The following is a 19,484-nucleotide window of genomic DNA, read 5'->3' as shown; positions in this document are numbered from 1 at the left end:
ATTGTAGATCTGTTATATGACACTGGAAGCATTCTGGAGTCACATTAAAAAAAAACACTTTAAAAAACCTTTAACCTTTATCAGCTCCAAAGGCACATTTTTTACGTCTTAAGTGGAAAAGCAAATCATGTGGCAAATAAAATAAAGGACTTCTTAATGCACTGTGCACTTCTTGATCTTCTCACAAAGTTGTAGCAGACCTAAGAGGCTGGAGGAGGCTTTAAGGAGGGCATGGGGTGGGAAGCAGGTGGGTCTGGAGCATGCAAAAGAGGTTCTGAGGAAGCACATGTGAGCAAAAGCCCATGGTGGCCTAAGTGGTAGAGGAAGCTTTAAAGGGTAGTTGCGGTCTTGATAATGTGCCTTAAAGTCTTCACCTTGACGTGCGCTAACCTAGGTCCATGCAATAGAACTGTAATTTTTTTTTTTCTTTTCAAGTGACACTCCCAAGTCCTTGCTTTTTCCTCATTCATAAAACACTGTCTCATACAAACACTGGGTTTATACATTTATTTCAAGTATTTGGGGATCCTTTACAAGTTACTTAAATTATGGGTCTGTATCCTGGTGTATGCAAGTCTGCATGTACATGTGGAGCATGCAGCAGTGCATATTAGTGTTACCTGGTGAGTCCATTCTAAGTAATTGTTTTCAGTTTCTTACGATCATTGAAATGAGAATTTCTCACATGTTGTTTCTATTTGGAGGCTGCTTTTGTTCTCTGTTCTTTGAGTTTTGGGGGAACATTCAGCAGGTTCTAGAGCAAAATCAACAGAGTGAGGAGGGAAGCAAGGAGAGGAAGAGAGGCAGTATCAGTGTAAAAGCCATATTATCTTTCTATTTCTGAACAGCTCTGTGCCTCAGGGATTTGACATAGGAACTTGAAATTTGGCAAGGATCTGCCCCTGAGGTCTGAGAAATGCATTCCACTGTTTAGAGGAAAAAAAAAATGGCAGAATTATGAGTCATAAGGTATCACTACCTTTTTGTATCCAAGGCAGAATTTGCAGGATGTTTTGTTACCTGCTCTTGGATCATGCTTTTATGCCTGTCATGCACACTTGCAGGCTGCTTTAAACCACCTGTATTAAATGGATTGTCATCCTCCGTCTATCTGGGTTATTGTATTGGCATGCATCAACATAGTCCTTAAACTGCTGCTGCTTCTTGCGCTCCTGCAAATGCCACTGGCTTAGCAGGAGGTATGAAAGTGTTGGGAGCTGGTAAGCCTTGAGATCTAGTCCCCCTTCTTTAAGGGTAGAGCCCTCCCAATACTGTTAACTGCTGTTGAAAAGATACCATTTTGCTACAGTGACAGGCAAATATTAATGAAAGCACATAGCAGCTGATTTGAAATCTGGTTTCCAATGTGACAAGGGCACGTACGGTTTGTTGCCATCAGTGGAGGAGGGGTAGAGGAGAGGGAGACAATCTGTGCTGAGCTGTGTCACCTTTAAAAGCGCGGGGGTTCCTGTATAGCAGGAGGGATGATTAGAGAATGAGTTGGGCTATCTAGCAAAGGAGACCATCTGTAGGACTGCTGCTTTGGTCTCTGAAGAAGCTAAAAGGTGTCTGGGGACATGAACTTCGGGAAGTAAAAGGAAGGTCTTGTACTTCCAGTGCTAGACTAGGGCCTGGGAAAACAAAGGTCTCTATAAATTTTTCGCCTGGGAAAAAAGAAAATACAGATTCAAGTCAAAAGGAACATTTTGTGAAATCATGTCTGTGCCAGATTGTTTCATTTTAAAGGAAATCCCAGGAGAATAAAACCTTTTGTTTTGATGTTTTAAGGAGAACCTTTCTTGATAAACGGTTTTTAAAATTAATAATTTTTTACTGTTTTTTTTTTTTAAAGCCAATATGAAACATTTTGGGGGTTGAATTAAATGTTTATTCAACCCAAAGCACATTTAAAAATCTTTTCATGTCAATAATTTATCTCTTCCTCCTTTCCTTTTTCTATGTAACAGCACAGCAAGCAAAACAAAACAGAGCTGTAACTATGCAAAAAAAGTATCCCTAACTCTGCTGCCATTTTATTGGGTATGATTAAGCATTTACCTAAGCCTGATACTCACTTTCAAGAACGATCCTGCAGAGATGTCTGATGTTAAAAGTACTGACTGCTCACAATTTGAATTGAACACTCTGGAGGTCAAAAAAAAACCAAAAAATCTGCCTATGTGAGGTTTAGCTGCCAAGGTGACCAAATCACGTAGAAAATATGTGCTTATGTGACTGAGGAGCAGAGACACGCACCATATATGTTAAAGGTACTTCTTCATCACTGCACCCGTGATTGTTAAGCACTTGTCATGTTTGATCAGTAGCTTCTATGTGATCAGACATAAAAACTGGTTATGGCTTTGTGTGTCAAGAGCAGTGGCACAGGTTACTGTGCTCACTGTAGAGGTACCTGGGGGATATTTTGTAATAGAGAAAGATAATCTAGGTCATTTAGTGGTCACTTCTGGCCTGAAATTCTGAAGTTTATTTTGATGGAACCTGCTCATTACCCATTAAAACCAGTGGGGATGGGAGGTAACTGAGGAAGTCTAGTCGCATGTCCTGTGGCAGGCTCCTTTCAGCTTCCGCTGGGCCTCATGTCAGCTTCCCAGTGCTCCAGCACGGATCTGGCTTTGGCATACCCTGAAGCTGTGTGTGGGCAGGCAATACAGTAGCTTTTGGTACTTGCCTCCCTCATTACAAATTGTAATGCGGCAAGGACCCTTGATGTTTGTAGCACACGTGAAGTCTTGCTGAAATCAGTTTGACAAGTTTCGCTCCCGTGTTGAATTAGAACCAGACCTCATTTTAAAATAGGGATCAGATGTGAATATTGCAGGGTTTAGATAGAGATGTGGCTTTATTTTGGAGTCACAAGCAGTAATGCCCTCTGAACTTTGCAGATAATGAACAACTGAAGAAAATGGCACTATAAAACAAAGTTCTTCACCCTCCTCACTGAGAGGCACCACAGATCAGAGCAGATTAGCCTACACTGAGCTCTGTGCAGAATAGTTTTTGATGTGGATACATCTACTCTGAATAAATGGTCACAGTTAGAAGGAAGCTAAACAAAGGATCAAAAATTGCACATTGTCATGGATTAATGAGATGCTGTAAGGAGAAGACAAAATGATGTTTTCTGTGTTGAGAGAGATGGTAGGCAATTTGTAATCTAGGTGATTTTAAACGTTGGGAGCAGTGTCTATTGCTTCATCTTGTCCTGAGCCACCCTCCTTGTGCATGTTCTTAAAATCACATTATTTGGCTTTGGATTTTTTGTTGGCACGCTTTTCCTGCGCACTGGATGGAAGTGTCATACAGCAAGCAGGGAGAAATGCCTTTTCATAAAGCATACAACCTGAACACACAGTGAACACTTTCTGTAAACTCATTTATTTTCTTGCTGCATCAGCTACTCCTGTTTGGGGGAGGGAAGGAAGAGGTGGGTAAAAAATTTGTGCTAGAAACAAGACTCTTTTACGTGTGTCTTCTGTTGTCAACCCTTTGTCTTTTCCTTCTCAAACTATGACCAAAGGGGCAGAAGGTTTCTGCCTGCATTTAGAAAATATTTATATAAATCTTTATCCAAATCTGCTATAGAGACAACTTTAAATGCTGAATTCCACTCCAGAGAATAAATCTGTCTTAATATAATTATTAATGAATTGGGATTATCAACTGTTTATGGTCTGTTTCTGAAGAGCAGTGTCCTGAGCAACTGCCTGCCCAAAGATAAAATATAAAATCTTGGACCTTCATAAAAAGTAAGTGCAGGCATACTTTTTTGTTCCTGGAAAAATGTCTGTTACATGGGCTGGTTTTGCTAGGAATGTCAGTTGTATGAAAATCTGAGGTAAAATTACAGAAGGAGATTGCAGTGATGAATGTCTTGGGAGATTAAGAGTGCAACTAATTGAAATCTTCTCTCCAGATTCTTTCATTGAAAAATGGTGCTTTTGACATAAAGCAAACACCTGGAATATTTCATTACAAAACCAATTGCACAATATAATGTCAATATTAACAGTGAGGGATATAATACAGTCCAGATAAAAATAGAAAATCTTAAACAATATTAACTCATGTATTTGATGGTAAAGTATGTAAGGGACAAGCCAAAGCAATCTCTGAAATATCAGTGATGATCTTCAGGAGTTCATGGAGGATGGGAGGAGGTCTCAGAGGACTTGAGACAGGCAAGCATAGTATCTAGTCTTAAATGAGGGAGAGGCATGAGCAGTGGAGGAGAACATGTAGGAAATCACAGATTGGTTAACAGATCTTCATTGCCAGGACAATACAGGAAGAATTCACTAAAAATCAGTCTGTAAGAACCTAGAGAATTGTAACAAGGTTCTTAAAATGGTGGATTTGTCAAAACCAGACTATGTCAAGCCAATCTCATTTCATTTTTTGCTGCAGTAATTGGCCTACTGGAATGGGATATTGCAAACCTTACTGAAGTCAAGATACACAGCAAGGTCCCACGTGGCATTCTTGTGAGCAGTACAGGAGAGGTGTTTCAGAGGAACTGAAGTACAAGGGTGACGCATAATTGGTTTGATAAACTACTCGAGTGTGAGTTTTCGTAATCTCCTGGTAAATGGAGAGAACGTGTCAGGTAGGGTGCTACAGATGGAATAATCCCATTAGCACCAAAGAGAAGGGAATGGAGGTTTCTGTAAAGTCTGTGGAGGAAAGAAGGCTGGGAAAGATTGCAAGCATCTTGCTTTGTTGAGATTTTAGTGAATGCTGGTGTAGCTCTTCATAGCCCTGAATTAAACAGAGTTTTGAAATCACAACATCCTTTAAAAAAACCCCACATCTTACATAGCATAGTCAGAAGAGCATAGATGCAGCTTTCTTTTTTCTGAGACCTGCTTGCATCAAAGAAATCTGTTGCTCTGTTGGTAAACAGTGGAGGGATAGGATAATCTGCCTGTGTGCCATGAGTGAAACTGAACCACAGCAAACAGAGATGTGATACAGAGATTTAGCTAAAAGGCTGCAAGTGATGCAATTGCACGTGGACCTGTAGGCTTATAGGCACTGTGAACACTATTGGGTAAATGAGGGCACTGGAGAAAAACACAGATTTGTTGGACAGGTTTCCCATTTTATTTGTTATCTCCAGTCTTATTTCAAGCATGCTTCAATACTGCTTGTCAGGTCAAATGTTGCTTTCACTTGTGCTCTCTGCCATCTCAGAGCAGGACCCTCAGCAAGCCCTTACGCTTAGTCAGGCTGCCCTGCATATAGATCCTACGTGCTGTGCTAGGGATGAGGTACTGCAGAGTACTGCAGTCGCTTGTCGAACTGCAACTTCAGTCAACAAAACTAGCTGTTAAGTAGCTTCTGAAAATGGGCATTTCTAGCATTTTTAAAATTTTAGTCAAGATCGCAGAAAGATTAGGTAATACCACCCAGCTCTTCCCCAAGAGCATTGCTCAACATTGAGTCTTGGCAGTTGTCTTTCTTTTGTCAAGAGCCCTCTAGCCCCATAGAGAAGCAGTATGCTTAATAATGGTCTACCTCTTGTCCCTCAGGACCCGGAGACAAACAGATCCATTTAGCTTTGCTTCATGGTTGTCTCACTGCACAGATAAATGAGATGGCCTGCAATACATTGTATATACATTAAAATAAGTATCTTTTACACTTCTGTGCAGTTTTACAGACTGCCAGCATTAACTTGTGGAAGAAGGGTATCTTTCAACTTCAGTACTATTAAATAATTGTCATCCCAGAATGATGATTACCCACGATTTATTGAGCATTGTCAGTGTCTTTAATGCCGTGTAACTGTATCCTTGGCATAAAAAGCCTATCACATCAGGCTGTGCGCTTTGGTTGTAAGTACAGAAGTAGTGCAGAGTGTGACTGTTAAAAGCATTTTGGGAGGATTTTTATGGAAAAGTGAGGTAAGGCATACAGTTTCAAAAACAGAGCTTATGGAGCAGCAATGAGTGGCAGCTATGGATGAACACTTCTGTCTTTTGCCTAAAGAAAAAATGTGAAGCTAAGAATTATTTATCTTCCTTCTTACCCACAGCCTCTGCCTTCCCATAATCAAAAAGAAAGAACCATCTTACCATACAGTGAAAAGTAGTATTTCTTTTCCCCTTCCCATTATCTTGTAACTGCCTTTCTTCCTTTTACACTGTTCTTTTTCCTTTAAGACTTTGTCATGAACAAAGCTGGCCTTCTGTTTTTAACCTGTTACATGCTGTTCCCTTTCTAAACCTTCTGAAACAGCTACTGATTATTCCCCTTGAACTTGAGTCTGCCCCCACTTTGGGAAGTAGATGATATTCCACTGTCTTAAAAATTCATGTACCTATGGGATTTCTGGTATGGGAAATCAGTGACTGATTTTATTTCAAGAAGAAAACTATTACGGAGTTTATAACCCTCTGCAGAAGTTTGTGCATCATTTCCAACAGACTAGTTGTGGTCCCTGTGGGATAAAATTCACTCCAGTCTATGCTATTTAAGATTTTATTTATTCCCTGAATTTCCGTAGGCCTTAAGTTTATTTGGTGGTACTTTTGTTTTTCTTAGAAATGGACAAAGGAGTTCCAAACAGAAAATACCTAATTTTGTTTGGCTTCTGCTTGCTATATCAGTCTTTAATGTTTTTTCTCTCTGGTACAGTTCACACAATCAATCATGTCCCTGTTAATGCATAGAGGCATGAAAACAGATTTTAGTTAATTGCCATGCGCTAGCAATCAACTTTTATTGGTTTGGGATTGGTCTTCAATTGGAGAATGACATTTGAGGAGCTAGGAAGAAAGGATAGTCATCTTTCGTCTGTCAAAGTGCCTTAAAAAGGCATTGTTTTGCCTGTTTTCATACTTGGGAGAAAGGCCCTGCACGTGCTCATGCTTGCATATATAATGCAATAGAAAAAGACTCTAAGCCTGCCTTTTCTGGGACCCTTCACAACCTCTGACATGAAAGACATGACGGAGTCAGTAGTGGAGATGTCATACTGGGGTCAAGTTTGTGATAGGAAGGACTTGAGCTCACAAGGCAGTCAAGAGAAATTGTCATACCATAGGCAAAGCAGTCCAAATGCAAGAATGCAAAAATTATGTAGGACAACTGACCTAGCATTGTGTAAAGAAAAAGGCTTCTGAAGAAAGGGAAACAGAAAATTACCTGGTTTACACCATCCTGTGTTTTATGCCTTTTAGTGCATTGACACAAACTAAAACAAATTTCAGCCTGTAATAAGTGGATTGGATTTTGCCTTTCTTAACCTAGCTTCAAGTAACTCTATTTGGAATGGGTCTGCTGGTTTCAGGGGATGGCAGTGGCAGATTGAAACCGAAAGGACTGAATTACCTTAAGCCAAAATATGTAGCAGAATAGAAGTTACTCTTTAAATTGAACTAATTCCCCTGTCTCTTCTTTGCTACAGGTGGTGGATGTGGACTTTAAAACAGTGTGTCTCAACATTTCATCCTCAACTATCTATTTTTAATCTGATTGCACTACAAAAGAAAAGCTGCTAATGGGATAAATGTTGAGACTTTACAAGAACTGACTTGAAGTACCGAAAGCCATTATTACTAATCAAGAAGAGCTTGAAGCTAAGTCTGTATCTGACCAGTCAGTATCATTTTCACATAACAGGCATGGCAAGTAAACGAAAATCAACAACACCGTGCATGGTCTTAGCCAACGAGCAGGATCCGGATCTAGAAATGGTATCAGACTTGGAGGAAGGACCACCTATACTCACGCCAGCAGATAACCCTACAGCAGAGAGCGTAACAAGTGATGAGGATGTTCATGAGTATGTGGATTCAGACAATCAGAAAAATACAAGTAAAGTAGAAGGTGGTTATGAGTGTAAATACTGTACCTTTCAAACTCCAGATCTCAATATGTTTACTTTTCATGTAGATTCAGAACATCCCAATGTAGTATTAAATTCATCCTATGTTTGTGTAGAATGCAATTTTCTTACCAAAAGATACGATGCGCTCTCAGAACATAATCTGAAGTACCACCCTGGAGAGGAGAATTTTAAATTGACCATGGTGAAACGTAATAATCAGACAATCTTTGAACAGACAGTAAACGATCTCACTTTTGATGGGAGTTTTGTTAGAGAAGAAAACGCTGAACAGGCCGACTCCTCTGAGGTCTCCTCATCAGGGATCTCAATTAGCAAAACTCCTATTATGAAAATGATGAAAAACAAAACCGAGAGTAAACGTATCGCTGTTTTCCACAATGTAGTTGATGACATTCCTGGTGAAGAAAAGGGAACTGAAAATGAGCCAAACTCTGAAGAAGTAGTAGAAAACCCACCACCAGCAGTTTCTGAATCAAAAGCAAGCCATTCAGTTGTTTGCAGCGCAGCAGATGTGGCTAGTGCAGTAGTGACTCCAGCACCAGTTCTTCAGCCTGGAGTGGCACAGGTTATAACAGCTGTTACAGCTCCACAGAACTCAAACCTGATTCCAAAAGTCCTTATACCTGTAAATAGCATTCCAGCCTATAACACTGCTTTGGATAACAATCCTCTTTTGCTTAACACCTACAACAAATTCCCATATCCAACCATGTCGGAAATCACTGTTCTTTCCACTCAAGCTAAGTACACAGAGGAACAGATTAAAATATGGTTTTCTGCGCAGCGTCTGAAACACGGTGTGAGTTGGACACCGGAGGAAGTGGAGGAAGCAAGGAGGAAACAATTTAATGGCACAGTGCATACTGTGCCACAGACAATTACTGTTATTCCAGCACACATTTCCGCTGCTAGCAATGGTTTACCTTCAATTTTACAGACATGCCAAATAGTTGGTCAACCAGGGCTTGTTCTCACTCAAGTTGCAGGTGCAAATACATTACCAGTAACAGCCCCAATAGCTTTGACTGTAGCGGGAGTCCCAAACCAAACACAGTTACAGAAGAGTCAGATTCACACTGCTCAGCCTATTGCAGAAACCAAACAAGTAGCTGCCGTTCCAGCCCCTCAGCCTATCAAAAATGAATCCACGCTGATAAATCCTGACTCCTTCGGCATCCGAGCAAAAAAAACTAAGGAACAGCTGGCAGAATTGAAAGTCAGCTACCTTAAAAATCAGTTTCCTCAAGATTCAGAAATTGTTAGGCTTATGAAAATAACGGGCCTGACTAAAGGAGAGATCAAAAAATGGTTCAGCGATACACGCTACAATCAGAGAAACTCAAAGAATAATCATGGGATTCATCTCAACAGTGATTCGTGTGCCACCATTGTTATTGATTCAAGCGATGAAATGAATGAATCTCCAACGGGAGTCACTCCACAGAGCAAGTCGTCGTGGAGTGCTTTTCCTGATTTCACCCCACAGAAATTCAAAGAGAAGACTGCTGAACAGCTGCAAGTCCTCCAAGCAAGTTTTCTTAATAACCCTGTCCTTACTGATGAAGAGATGAATAGGTTAAGAGCCCAAACCAAATTGACCAGGAGAGAGATTGATGCCTGGTTTACAGAAAGAAGAAAATCAAATGTCTCAAAGGAAGAGAGAGCTGACTTGAATGAGAGCAATGTTGGCAGCTCAAAAGAAGAGGCTGGAGAAACATCTGTGGGAGATGGAGGAGCAGCAGGAGCAAAATCAGGGTGTTCTACTTCAAGCAAAATAGGCAAAAAATCACCAGAGCAGTTGCACATGCTTAAAAGTTCCTTTGTCCGTACTCAGTGGCCATCTCCACAAGAATACAACAAGCTAGCAGAAGAAACTGGGCTCCCAAGATCAGAAATTGTGAGCTGGTTTGGAGATACTCGCTATGCCTGGAAAAATGGTGGATTGAAATGGTATTATTATTACCAGAGCGCCAATGCAAACAGTCTGAACGGCCAAGGCTTTGCAAGAAAGAGAGGGAGAGGAAGACCAAAAGGGAGGGGGAGAGGGAGGCCTCGGGGGAGGCCTCGGGGAAGCAAGAGGTTAAATTGCTGGGACAGAGGTGTGTCTGTCATAAAATTCAAAACTGGAACAGCAATCCTGAAGGACTACTATATGAAGCACAAATTCCTTAATGAGCAAGACCTCGATGAACTAGTAGCCAAATCTCACATGGGATATGAGCAGGTCAGAGAGTGGTTTGCAGAAAGGCAAAGAAGATTAGAACTTGGAATAGAGCTGTTTGATGAGAACGAGGAGGAAGACGAAATGCTGGAAGATCAGGAAGATGAGGAAGAAACGGATGATAGTGATACTTGGGAACCCCCCCGACATGTTAAGCGTAAACTTTCAAAATCAGATTGACGTGCAATTTGGGATTTGGGGGCCAAAAACCTATTAATTAGGTTTGATGTTATGGTGAAGAGCCAAATGATTTTTTGTGGCCTTCAGTTTAGCAAGCACCTGCTTAGCATCTTCCTTCCACCTAAAAGAACATGGGCAAGGTGCTACCTGTGCAGGCAACAACTATTTGCTTCCTTGCTACAAGAGATGGACATCCTCAGGCCTAGCCTAGGACATGGGGTTATAAATCAGATCCAGTTTGGCTCCTCCTCTTCCACATTACCGATGGGAAGGTTCATGTTCATCATTCACGTGACTGCTTCTCAATATTTAATTGCCTTATGTTGTTTAATTCCAAAAAAAAACAGACACATTTTTTTGTTGATGTAGGAGAACATTGCCTGCTCATGAAGGAGGAAAATACAAAAACCTCTTTTTGCAAACATCGCTTCACCGGAAAGGTTTCAAGGCCTGGGTTTATTTCTTAAGGAAAGAGTTGAAAACAAAAGAGAAGGGGAAAAGTGTGACAAAGGAATCAATGAACCTAGGGGTGAGGATTGCTTGGCTTAAGAAAATAAGGTGATATTGGCACCTTTTGCGTGTCTTCAGAGTGTTTTGGGTTTACAGAACTTGTGCTGAAATGTTCCTTGTTGATAATTATGAGCTAACTGAATGAGTCTAATGCTAGAAGATGCTTTTCGTTACATTTAATCAGTGTATCCTACATCAGTTTAATTTAAATGCCTGACAGACTTGATGCAGTTAATCGTAACATTTGTTTCTAGCTTGAGCATTCTTTCCTTTGTTGGAAATGGTAAGAAAAGTATGTATATTTCTAGCTAAAAAGAATAATTTCTTGAAATCTTACACTGAATTTTAAGGTAAACATGAAGTGGAAACTGCCTAAAAGTTGTTCAGAGTTGCTTAGGGTTTTGTAAGAATACACAGATACAGAGACGAAAAGCGTCTTCGGGTGCTAGTAAGAAAGATTTTCAAGTAAGCTGTAGCAATGACATGATGTTTAATTCTCAAAAAAAAATTTATATGGCTTTTAGATGCTTAGGAATGATAAACACACTAGTGTTTAATTGTTCTTCAGCAATAGCCCAGTTGAATGATTTGTGCACAAGTTTAACCTGGATTCATCCTAACAGATTGAGCTTGCCACTATGCTAATTGTTCTTAGGACTGCTGGGTGAATGCACTTATTTTCAGAGGTTGTTTGATCTACCTGAAGTGAACTCCAGAAGTAGTTTAATCTGATACAAAACATCTACATCTTGAATAAGTGTCTTTAAAACAGGAAAAAAAAAAAGCCATTTAGTCTCAAGACATTGAACTCTACTGAGTTTGAATTAGCAACTTAAAAACAATGGGCCAAATTCACAGAATTTAGTTTAGGCAGATGTCTGGCATCCTAGAGAACTAGTACTCTGAGGAAGAGTAGTTTGTGTTCTTGCTACTGTCAGTCTGCATTTTTTTGGGGTAAGCTACTTTATATTTAGATGTGAAAAGATGATGATGAATCAGTGCTGCTGTCACCAGCATTGTCTGCTTTTACATTGGCACTAACGGAAAGGATACTAGCAATCTCCTTTTGCACATCTGTCAGCATCTGCTCTGTAGGCTTCTGCATCTGAAGACCAATGAGAGACAGAGTAGTGTAGAGAAAATGTGTCCTAGGCTTCTGCATCTGATGACCAATGACAGACAGATTAGTGTAGAGAAAATGTGTCCTAATGTTTCCATATTTCCAAGAACCTAATCTGGAATTACTCTTTCTTCCTCACTGTGATAACTGTCAAAAGACCAAAAAAGTCCTTTTAGTCATGATTTTCTGAAGCAGAGGAGTCCATGTTAGATCTGTTTTCCATACCGGATTGTGGGTGAAACCCAGGTAAAAGCAAGAAAGGGAATAATGTCTGACAAAAAATACTGTTAACTCACCTTCCTCTCTGGACACTTGTAGCTGTGCTTCTGCTCCCAGATTGAGCAGGCTGCCTGAGTTGCAGGAGGATGTTCTGTGTGAAAGCCGTTTACCAGGGTGAGCTCTTCTGACTGTTTGAGATTGCAGGAGGATGTTCTGTGTGAAAGCCGTTTACCAGGGTGAGCTCTTCTGACTGTTTGAGATTGCTGGAAAGAAAAAGGCAATGGCTTTTTGTGTGTGACACGGATTTGATGACAAAACTATTTCCTGGCTTCCAAGACTCAAATCGGTGAGGCACAAAGTGGCCAGTGGCGCTTGAGAAGACTAGCCAAGAATCCCTAGGTTTGACTTTGGGGTGGGGGAGAAGCAACACTGTGTTGTCAGAGTATTTCATTGGAGTGCTTATGACTCTGGATGTGTGGTGGTGTAAGAGAGATCAGGATCTGGCCTTTTCAGCATTGAGTGCTACATATGGTTGGGAGGTCTTCTTGTTTGGCTGGTAATGGTATGGATGAGGCTGTTGTAGATGCCAGCAGATACAACAAAGACTCGCGTTAGCTTCAAGCTCCGCTGGGAATACAGGGTCAAAAATCAGTGCTTGCTGAGTGGGAAAGGACAAAGCTAGTAGGGAAAGAGATGCTATTTTTAAGTTTCCAAAAATATTAAAGTAAATTCTTAAAATCCTTGGGAATATGCCTCTAGCAAGCAAAATCTGAAGTTGCCTTAATCCTTAAGGTTGACCCAGAATTAATTTTCTTTTAAACAAAACAAAAAAAACCTCGCCCAAGCAACCTGTCCAAATAAACATCTCCATTTTTTGTTAGCAGAGACTGCATTTAGGTTAGCATTAAATCAGACCTTCTTTAAAAGATGAGAAAAAATAAAGATTCAAGTTAATTATATGATTAAACTGGGAAATTTTCCATTTTGGCAGTGTTCTGTTAAATAACACTCGGCTACAATGGTAGGCCTTAGCACATCTGGTCTGAAAAACACAGGAAGAGGAAATACATTGTTTATCAGACTAAATATAGTTGGATTGGACATCTTCTTTCAGTAAAATGGTCAGAGACGGTGGCTGATGTATACTGGGCCAGATTTTCAGTTGTAAATACTACAGTTCCATGTATTCCACTGGTTATAATTGTATTTACAGTCCACTGAGGAACATCGTCTCTTTGCAGAATATAAAATTAAAATTAAACCACGTGCTGTGGGTCAGCTAATGAGAGATGCAGAGTACCCACATTTCCTTTGGGCTATATGCATGTTTTAAGCCTTTCAGTTGTGCCAAGGATGAGAAAAATCTGGGTGGGTTCAGCCTGAAGACAGCAGTTATATGCATTCATTATTGCTTATAATCTGTCTGTTATTTCTGTTTGAACAGAGTCCATTAATTACCAGTTTATTTCATGTTTACAGCATGTGTATATTTGCACTGCATACTGGGAGAGAGGGAAACTCCTTCTAGAGGCCTCCGGCATCAGGACTGACAGGAGAAGCATTGGAAAGAGCTGTCAGCATGCTGGTCTGTTTTATCTGTGAATAGTGGTCATGGCTGGGGGGCACTCAAAGCTACTGGTAACAGTGGTTTAGCCCAGATTCATTTTGGCCAACCTTAGGCTGCTGCTCCTTACCTAGGTGCCCAAGGCATGCTATATAGTCACCTGAGAGAAACAGAAATCCCGTGGTGGGTGGAGAGGATACAACGCCTTTTCATTGTATGTAACCAGTTACATACAGGAAACTTCCTGAACTTAGGCATATCAGCAAGTGTCTTCATTTATGATGAATCTGAGCATTGCTGTGCTCATCAGCAGTGTGCCCTTGCAGCCTGGCTCCTTCTTGTAGCTTATGCACACCTGCAGGGTGTTTTGGAAGCCACTGGACTGAGTTATGTTGACAGTGGGGAGGGAAGGGGCAAGAAAGTATGTGTACCCTGGGGTGAGTGTCCATGTGAGGTTTTGTTGATTTCCCTGCTCAGTGAAGAACTGTGTGTAGATGAGCCTGTGGTATGTTTTCTGTATTTCTGTGGAGCTTCACCTCCTAGGTGTGAGCTAGTTATGAGCCAGGCTTCAGTGATTGTCACTGACAGTGAGATGAAGAAGCTCTTTGATCTTGCTCAGATCTTACCTTTTGGTAGTTGATTTGTTCTCAGTCTTTGTTGGGAACACTGTTTCAGAATTCAGCTGTGAGCATCAGTTCCTTTAGAGCTAAGGTAGAGCTTTCCTCTTCATCTGCTGTTTCTGCCAGGAGTACCTGATCTGATGATGTTAGTTACTGCTGTCTCTGGAATTCAGCTAAAGAGACAATAAAGATAATTCTATGCCAGAATGGAGAAAGAGAAGGGCTAAAAGAAAGCAAGCGGTGTCACAACTGGGTGGGGCATCCACCATTACTATATCGTGCTGCTTCATGGCATGTTTTTCTCTTGCTTCTGAGTACAGTGAAAGAGCACACAATGCTGTCTTCCCAGTATCAACCTCTTAATGACCCCAAGGCTAGTGTTTGTTGTAAAAAGAAAGTCAGACCTATTCCTCCCTGGAGGTTTGAATGAACTAACATAGTGCTGGCTTGTAAGAAGTGGAAAGAAGTAAAAATGCAGAAGCTTGAAGGATCTTGAGTTTTGCTTGCCCTGCAGAATTCACTTACCTAAAAGTTGATAAGCAAACCAAGTTTTACTCTTGCTGTTATGACAGAACAAGTGAAGTATTGCATTTTTAGCACTTAGAAATCTCTGCTTTCTTTTGAAAGCAGAGGAGAGGAAAGATACCTAGTACCTCATGATTAGAATTTAGTGGATTATCTCTAATACACTATAGTAAATGAGGCCATTTCCTTTTTTAGCCTTGTCCATTACCATTTTAAAAAGTGTTTTTTTCATGACATTATATGCAATATGGTGTCTGGCTGTGACTTTGATTATTGGGAAGGAAATTCTTGCAATGTTCGCGCATGACAATTTTTCTGATACGTGATTTGCTGACTTTGGGCAAAAGCCTATTTTCTTTCTGCTCACCAAGGAACTCTTGAGGCAGGCAGATGCACTCACTTCTCCTCTTCAGAGCAGAGAAAGCATTTCTGAAGCTCATACAAAGAGATTCATGGCCTTATGCAGTCCCTGTAGGCCAGAAAGCCCAAAGATGCAGACACTCTATTCCTCCTCCATTTTCCTCTGAAATTAGAGTGCAGCAGTAACTCTAACAACTAGTCTCTGGCTGCTGAGTAACCAAGCTGTAGTTTAAGGTAGGGAGCATTTTCCCTTTTGCACTTAATGGAGTACTGTGTATTCAGGCTGGATGTCAGTATTTGCTTCTGTAAATATGACAGTATCAGTTTGCGTCCTCCACCTGAGTCCCTTATCTGTCTATATTCATATCTCCCAAGGAGAGAAGATAATCTTTCAGCTTCTATAATATTAAATATCCCTGCCCTAACCTGAATGCACAAAAGTAGAGTGCAATGAAATATAGCAACTTTCTTTGATTTAATTTATTTTTTTCTTGGAAAATAATTTTGCCTACATTCAGTAGTAATGAAAAGATAGTATCAACGATCAGAGAGCAGTAAAACTGTTGAGAGTTGTTCATAATGCCTGGGATGATCGTGTTAATTAGAGGTGGGAAGGGCTAGTAGACGGCTCAGTTCGCTGCACTGAACAGTGCTGGGTTACACCTGTATTCTCCATCAAGCTTGTGATACCCTAGGATAAGTAGATTTATCAAGTAGCATGACACAAACTTAATGGGTCAAGTTACTTGAGGTTGTTGATGTATTAAAATCCCATAAGAAAAGCTTTTAAAATGAAAGTTGTAAGAGAAACTGAAAAATCCCTCAACAGCTACTTACACACACTCAATAGCTCAAATTTCTGTATTGTTTTCCCACTTTCAAAAAGGGAGATTTTGAAGCACAGGTGGGTTGCAGCCAGTATTTTCAAGTTTAATGGTATGAGCTTTTGGGGGTTTTTCTCCTCCTGCAGTGAAGAGCATCTGCACTTTTTCCATGGATAGTCATTGCAAAAACAACTTACACAACATTGTAAAATGTAGAGTGGTAACTGAGGATCCTGTAGCACTTTTCATGAATTAAGGTGAGATTTTTCTGATTGCATGTTAATGTCTGCATTTGAGCAGGACACCGTAGCTAGTCAGTATACCTAACGAATGGAAGCCTGCTTATCCTACATGCTGGAGTTGGTCAGACGAACTGCACCCTAAACTCCATTGACTGTTACACATGGCTTGCAGGCAGACGCTGACACTACAGACACCTGAAATCAGGCAAGATGGATCTTCACCTGGGAGCGTGCTGGCTGGATTGCAGCACTGATATTTGTGTTGTGGTTAGCAATGGTACTTACCTCTGCTTCCAACTTGATGCTTGTTGGGAAGTGTGAGGCCTTTTTTGTTTCGTTTTTGCCTTTTTTGCCTTTTTTTTTCTTTTATTCTAGAGCAGGTAGCACTACAGGGGTGGATAAAGCAACTGATCCTTGGTTATAATACTGTGGCATAAAAATGATTTGGCGTTTCTCAAGTATTTTAGAGATAAGGTTACTATATGAATATTGGACCATGCATAACTTAGAATGTGTTAAGATATATAATATTTGTGTCCCAGTTGATGAAAGTATTTCCTTATGCTTATTCAATACTAGATACCTATCATGAAACTTTCCCTAAGGAATCTGCTAGAATGACAGAAGATTCAAGTCTTCATCTGTGATACGAAACAATCAACCACAAGAGCTCCATTGTGATTTCAAAATCTTCCCCCCGCCTCCAGTTCCAGCTTACAAAAGTGTTTCCAATTTCGCATAGTTGGCTATCTGCATGTATGCTTACAGTCTGTACAGAAATGCACTAAAATGAGTTGCCCTACCAGGGAAGGCTTTATGTTGTATAGAAATGTGGCACTAGGTACTGCTCTTCGTGTGCACAGGAGAGTTAACAGGTGTCGATCTCGTTTACAGAAATGATGGCGCTTTGCAATTTTCTATAATATATTGCAATATATTTAAGTGTCCTGTTTGACATGTGAAATGAAATTAAGTTAATGCATTGTTATGTATTTGAAGTATGAGGAAGACGATTCACTAACGACCAGCAAGGTTTTTAGAAGGTGTCCAATATGTAGCTGTCTGTGTGATCTGTCTGGTGTATGTGATGTTAAAGGAAGCAACAGTACCGTCACTGTTTAGAATGAAGAGTTTCTTTTGAATGATGCAATAGCTTACAGTGTCTTTCCTTTGTAGCTGCCCAATGTGGTGAAGGGGAAGCAATTCTTGAAAAAGTTCAAGATAACTGGTTAACTGTGAATGGGCCTAATCTTTCGTGAAACCAAGAAAATTTTTGGACACACACAGGACTTGAATACTCAAAAGGATTGGAACTTAGTGTTGTGCCAAAGTTAAACTACTGCAGTTGGCAGAAGTTCTGCACTGTAAATAGAAGACTGATTAAAAGACAGCTTGTAAAAAAAAAAAAAAATCAAATTTTAATACAGTACATTTTTATTCTGATACATGATGGAAACATTCTGTTTTAGACCTTTTTTGAAGAGGCTTCAGTGACCACTAGATTTTGTCCTCTTATATTTTGTTTGGCCTAATACTATATGTTCTAGTAAGATGGGCTTTATTGCCTGTGTTCTTTGATATGTGATTAAGCTTATAGCTTTGAGTGACCAAACATTTTACAGAGTAAAAGTTCTTAGAAACAGTATAACATAACTGATATTTCTGTGTCTTATTTATCAGGCTCTGCACAAACTTGGAAAGTTGTGCTGGACTTGTACAACTCATGTATGGGAACACAGCATACTTCTGGATATTACAAGCCTAAGCCTTTGTGGCAGTACAGATCTTGTCTTTGGATTTATTTTTGTTATTTTTTTGAGGCAAAGAGACGAACGGATGCTGCTGTAAAATATTTGTAATATTGCCATTATTGCTTTCTGTAGCAATTATTGCTTTTGCTTCAACAGATAAAGAAAATAAATCAGAGATAGAAAAATCCTAAAAGACGCTGGTAGAAGAAAGGATCATGTGGGAACTTCTGAAAATAAACTTTGTACCAAAAATTTGAAAACAAAAATAATGGAATAAATGTCTCCTTACTGAGTGCGTGTGGTTTTAAGAGGTGAAGTGAAAACCAGGAACCGTTTCTGTATGAAAATGTCACAAACTAGATCTTCTCAAATGTCTTTTCTCCTGTTACACAAAACTGAATTTCACCGATTCCTCAGATGCATTGAATTTGGAGAGCTGGCTTGGCTGAACAGCCAGTGCGAGGTCAGCTTCACGTGCGAGTCAGTACAGCTGCTTGTTGCTGAACTGTTCTGCTGTGTCAGCAGGCCAGGGATGTTCACGTGATTTTTCTTATTAAGGCGGATGCTCTTTATTATTGCATTTAAAATATTTGGGGTGGGAAGAGTAGGGGCAACTAGGAACCACCTCCCTGCTGAAGTCCCTGTCAGTTGGACATCATGCTTTGTGGCTGCTTTTAACGTGTGCCTTATCCTCAGAAAAGAAGGGTCTGAGATGAGCACTTTCTGTTGAGCTCTGCATCTCTCCAGCAAGCCTGACTTGCTGTCGCTCACAGAAGCTCCCCGCTGGAGGCAGTGCTGCTGTCTTGCATTGGCATGACTCATCGCACCCGTCTACTTCAGCTGTTGTGCTGCAACTGGAGGGGCTAAAGACCCGGTCTTCCCTGCAGGACCTAGCATCATGCCCACAGACCTATCCCCACCTGAGAAAAAGATGTTTTTAAGGCAATAGAATTGTTCCTGTGCTGTAGCTTATGACAGTCCCCAAAAAATTACATCCCTAGCTGAAGTAGTGACCTGTGCGCAGGCCTGGAGATGAACGCTAGTAGTCAGTACAGCTTGGTGTTTCGCCAAATAGTTTTACTTGGTTTGGTGAAAAAAGGGGGGGGGGGAGAATGTTTATTCAAGAATCTGTCAGCTAATGAGGGAGTTATGAAAAGCCCTGGATTATGCACACAGTCACCTTTTTTTAAACAGTTACCTTTTTTGTTTACAGTGTTATCAGCAATTCCAAAATGCTGCAATTCAGTCGATATTTTCACAAGAGACCAGCTGGCCTTGTGGGTTGTTTCCCCTCTCCCAGCCTCCTCTTCCCAGCCCCTTCCATCTTCCATTTGTTTTCATAACAATACTGTCAACTACTATTTTTAAGAATTTAAAATACCAAGCCACTTTGTGCGCTGCCTTATTTTTCTTTTTATGCCAGCAAGTTCCCTCTAGAATGATGTTAAATTGCTCCCTGTGGACCTGGCGTT

General features: G+C 40.4%; 1 protein-coding gene across 6 annotated transcripts in view; it reads left to right on the top strand.

Moving 5' to 3' along the window:
- The window catches only part of ZHX1 (zinc fingers and homeoboxes 1), a 29,221-nt gene extending 10,914 nt beyond the window's left edge, over window positions 1–18,307 (top strand). For 5 of the 6 annotated variants that reach the window (XM_069779984.1, XM_069779980.1, XM_069779983.1 and 2 more), the window contains 2 exons: window positions 7,433–10,806; window positions 16,841–18,307. In XM_069779984.1, coding sequence (XP_069636085.1) covers window positions 7,650–10,277 — 2,628 coding nt within the window. In that variant the 5' untranslated portion in view covers window positions 7,433–7,649 and the 3' untranslated portion in view covers window positions 10,278–10,806; window positions 16,841–18,307. The remainder of the gene's footprint in view (window positions 1–7,432; window positions 10,807–16,840) is intronic. The other variant, XM_069779985.1, reaches the window with a different exon arrangement.
- The last annotated feature ends 1,177 nt before the right edge of the window (window positions 18,308–19,484 follow it).

Source organism: Haliaeetus albicilla, chromosome 3 (genome assembly GCF_947461875.1).
Source record: "Haliaeetus albicilla chromosome 3, bHalAlb1.1, whole genome shotgun sequence".
NCBI classification, from domain to species: domain Eukaryota; kingdom Metazoa; phylum Chordata; class Aves; order Accipitriformes; family Accipitridae; genus Haliaeetus; species Haliaeetus albicilla.
The sequence above is the reverse complement of the archived record's forward strand: the minus strand, read 5'-3'. Positions and strand labels throughout refer to the sequence as shown.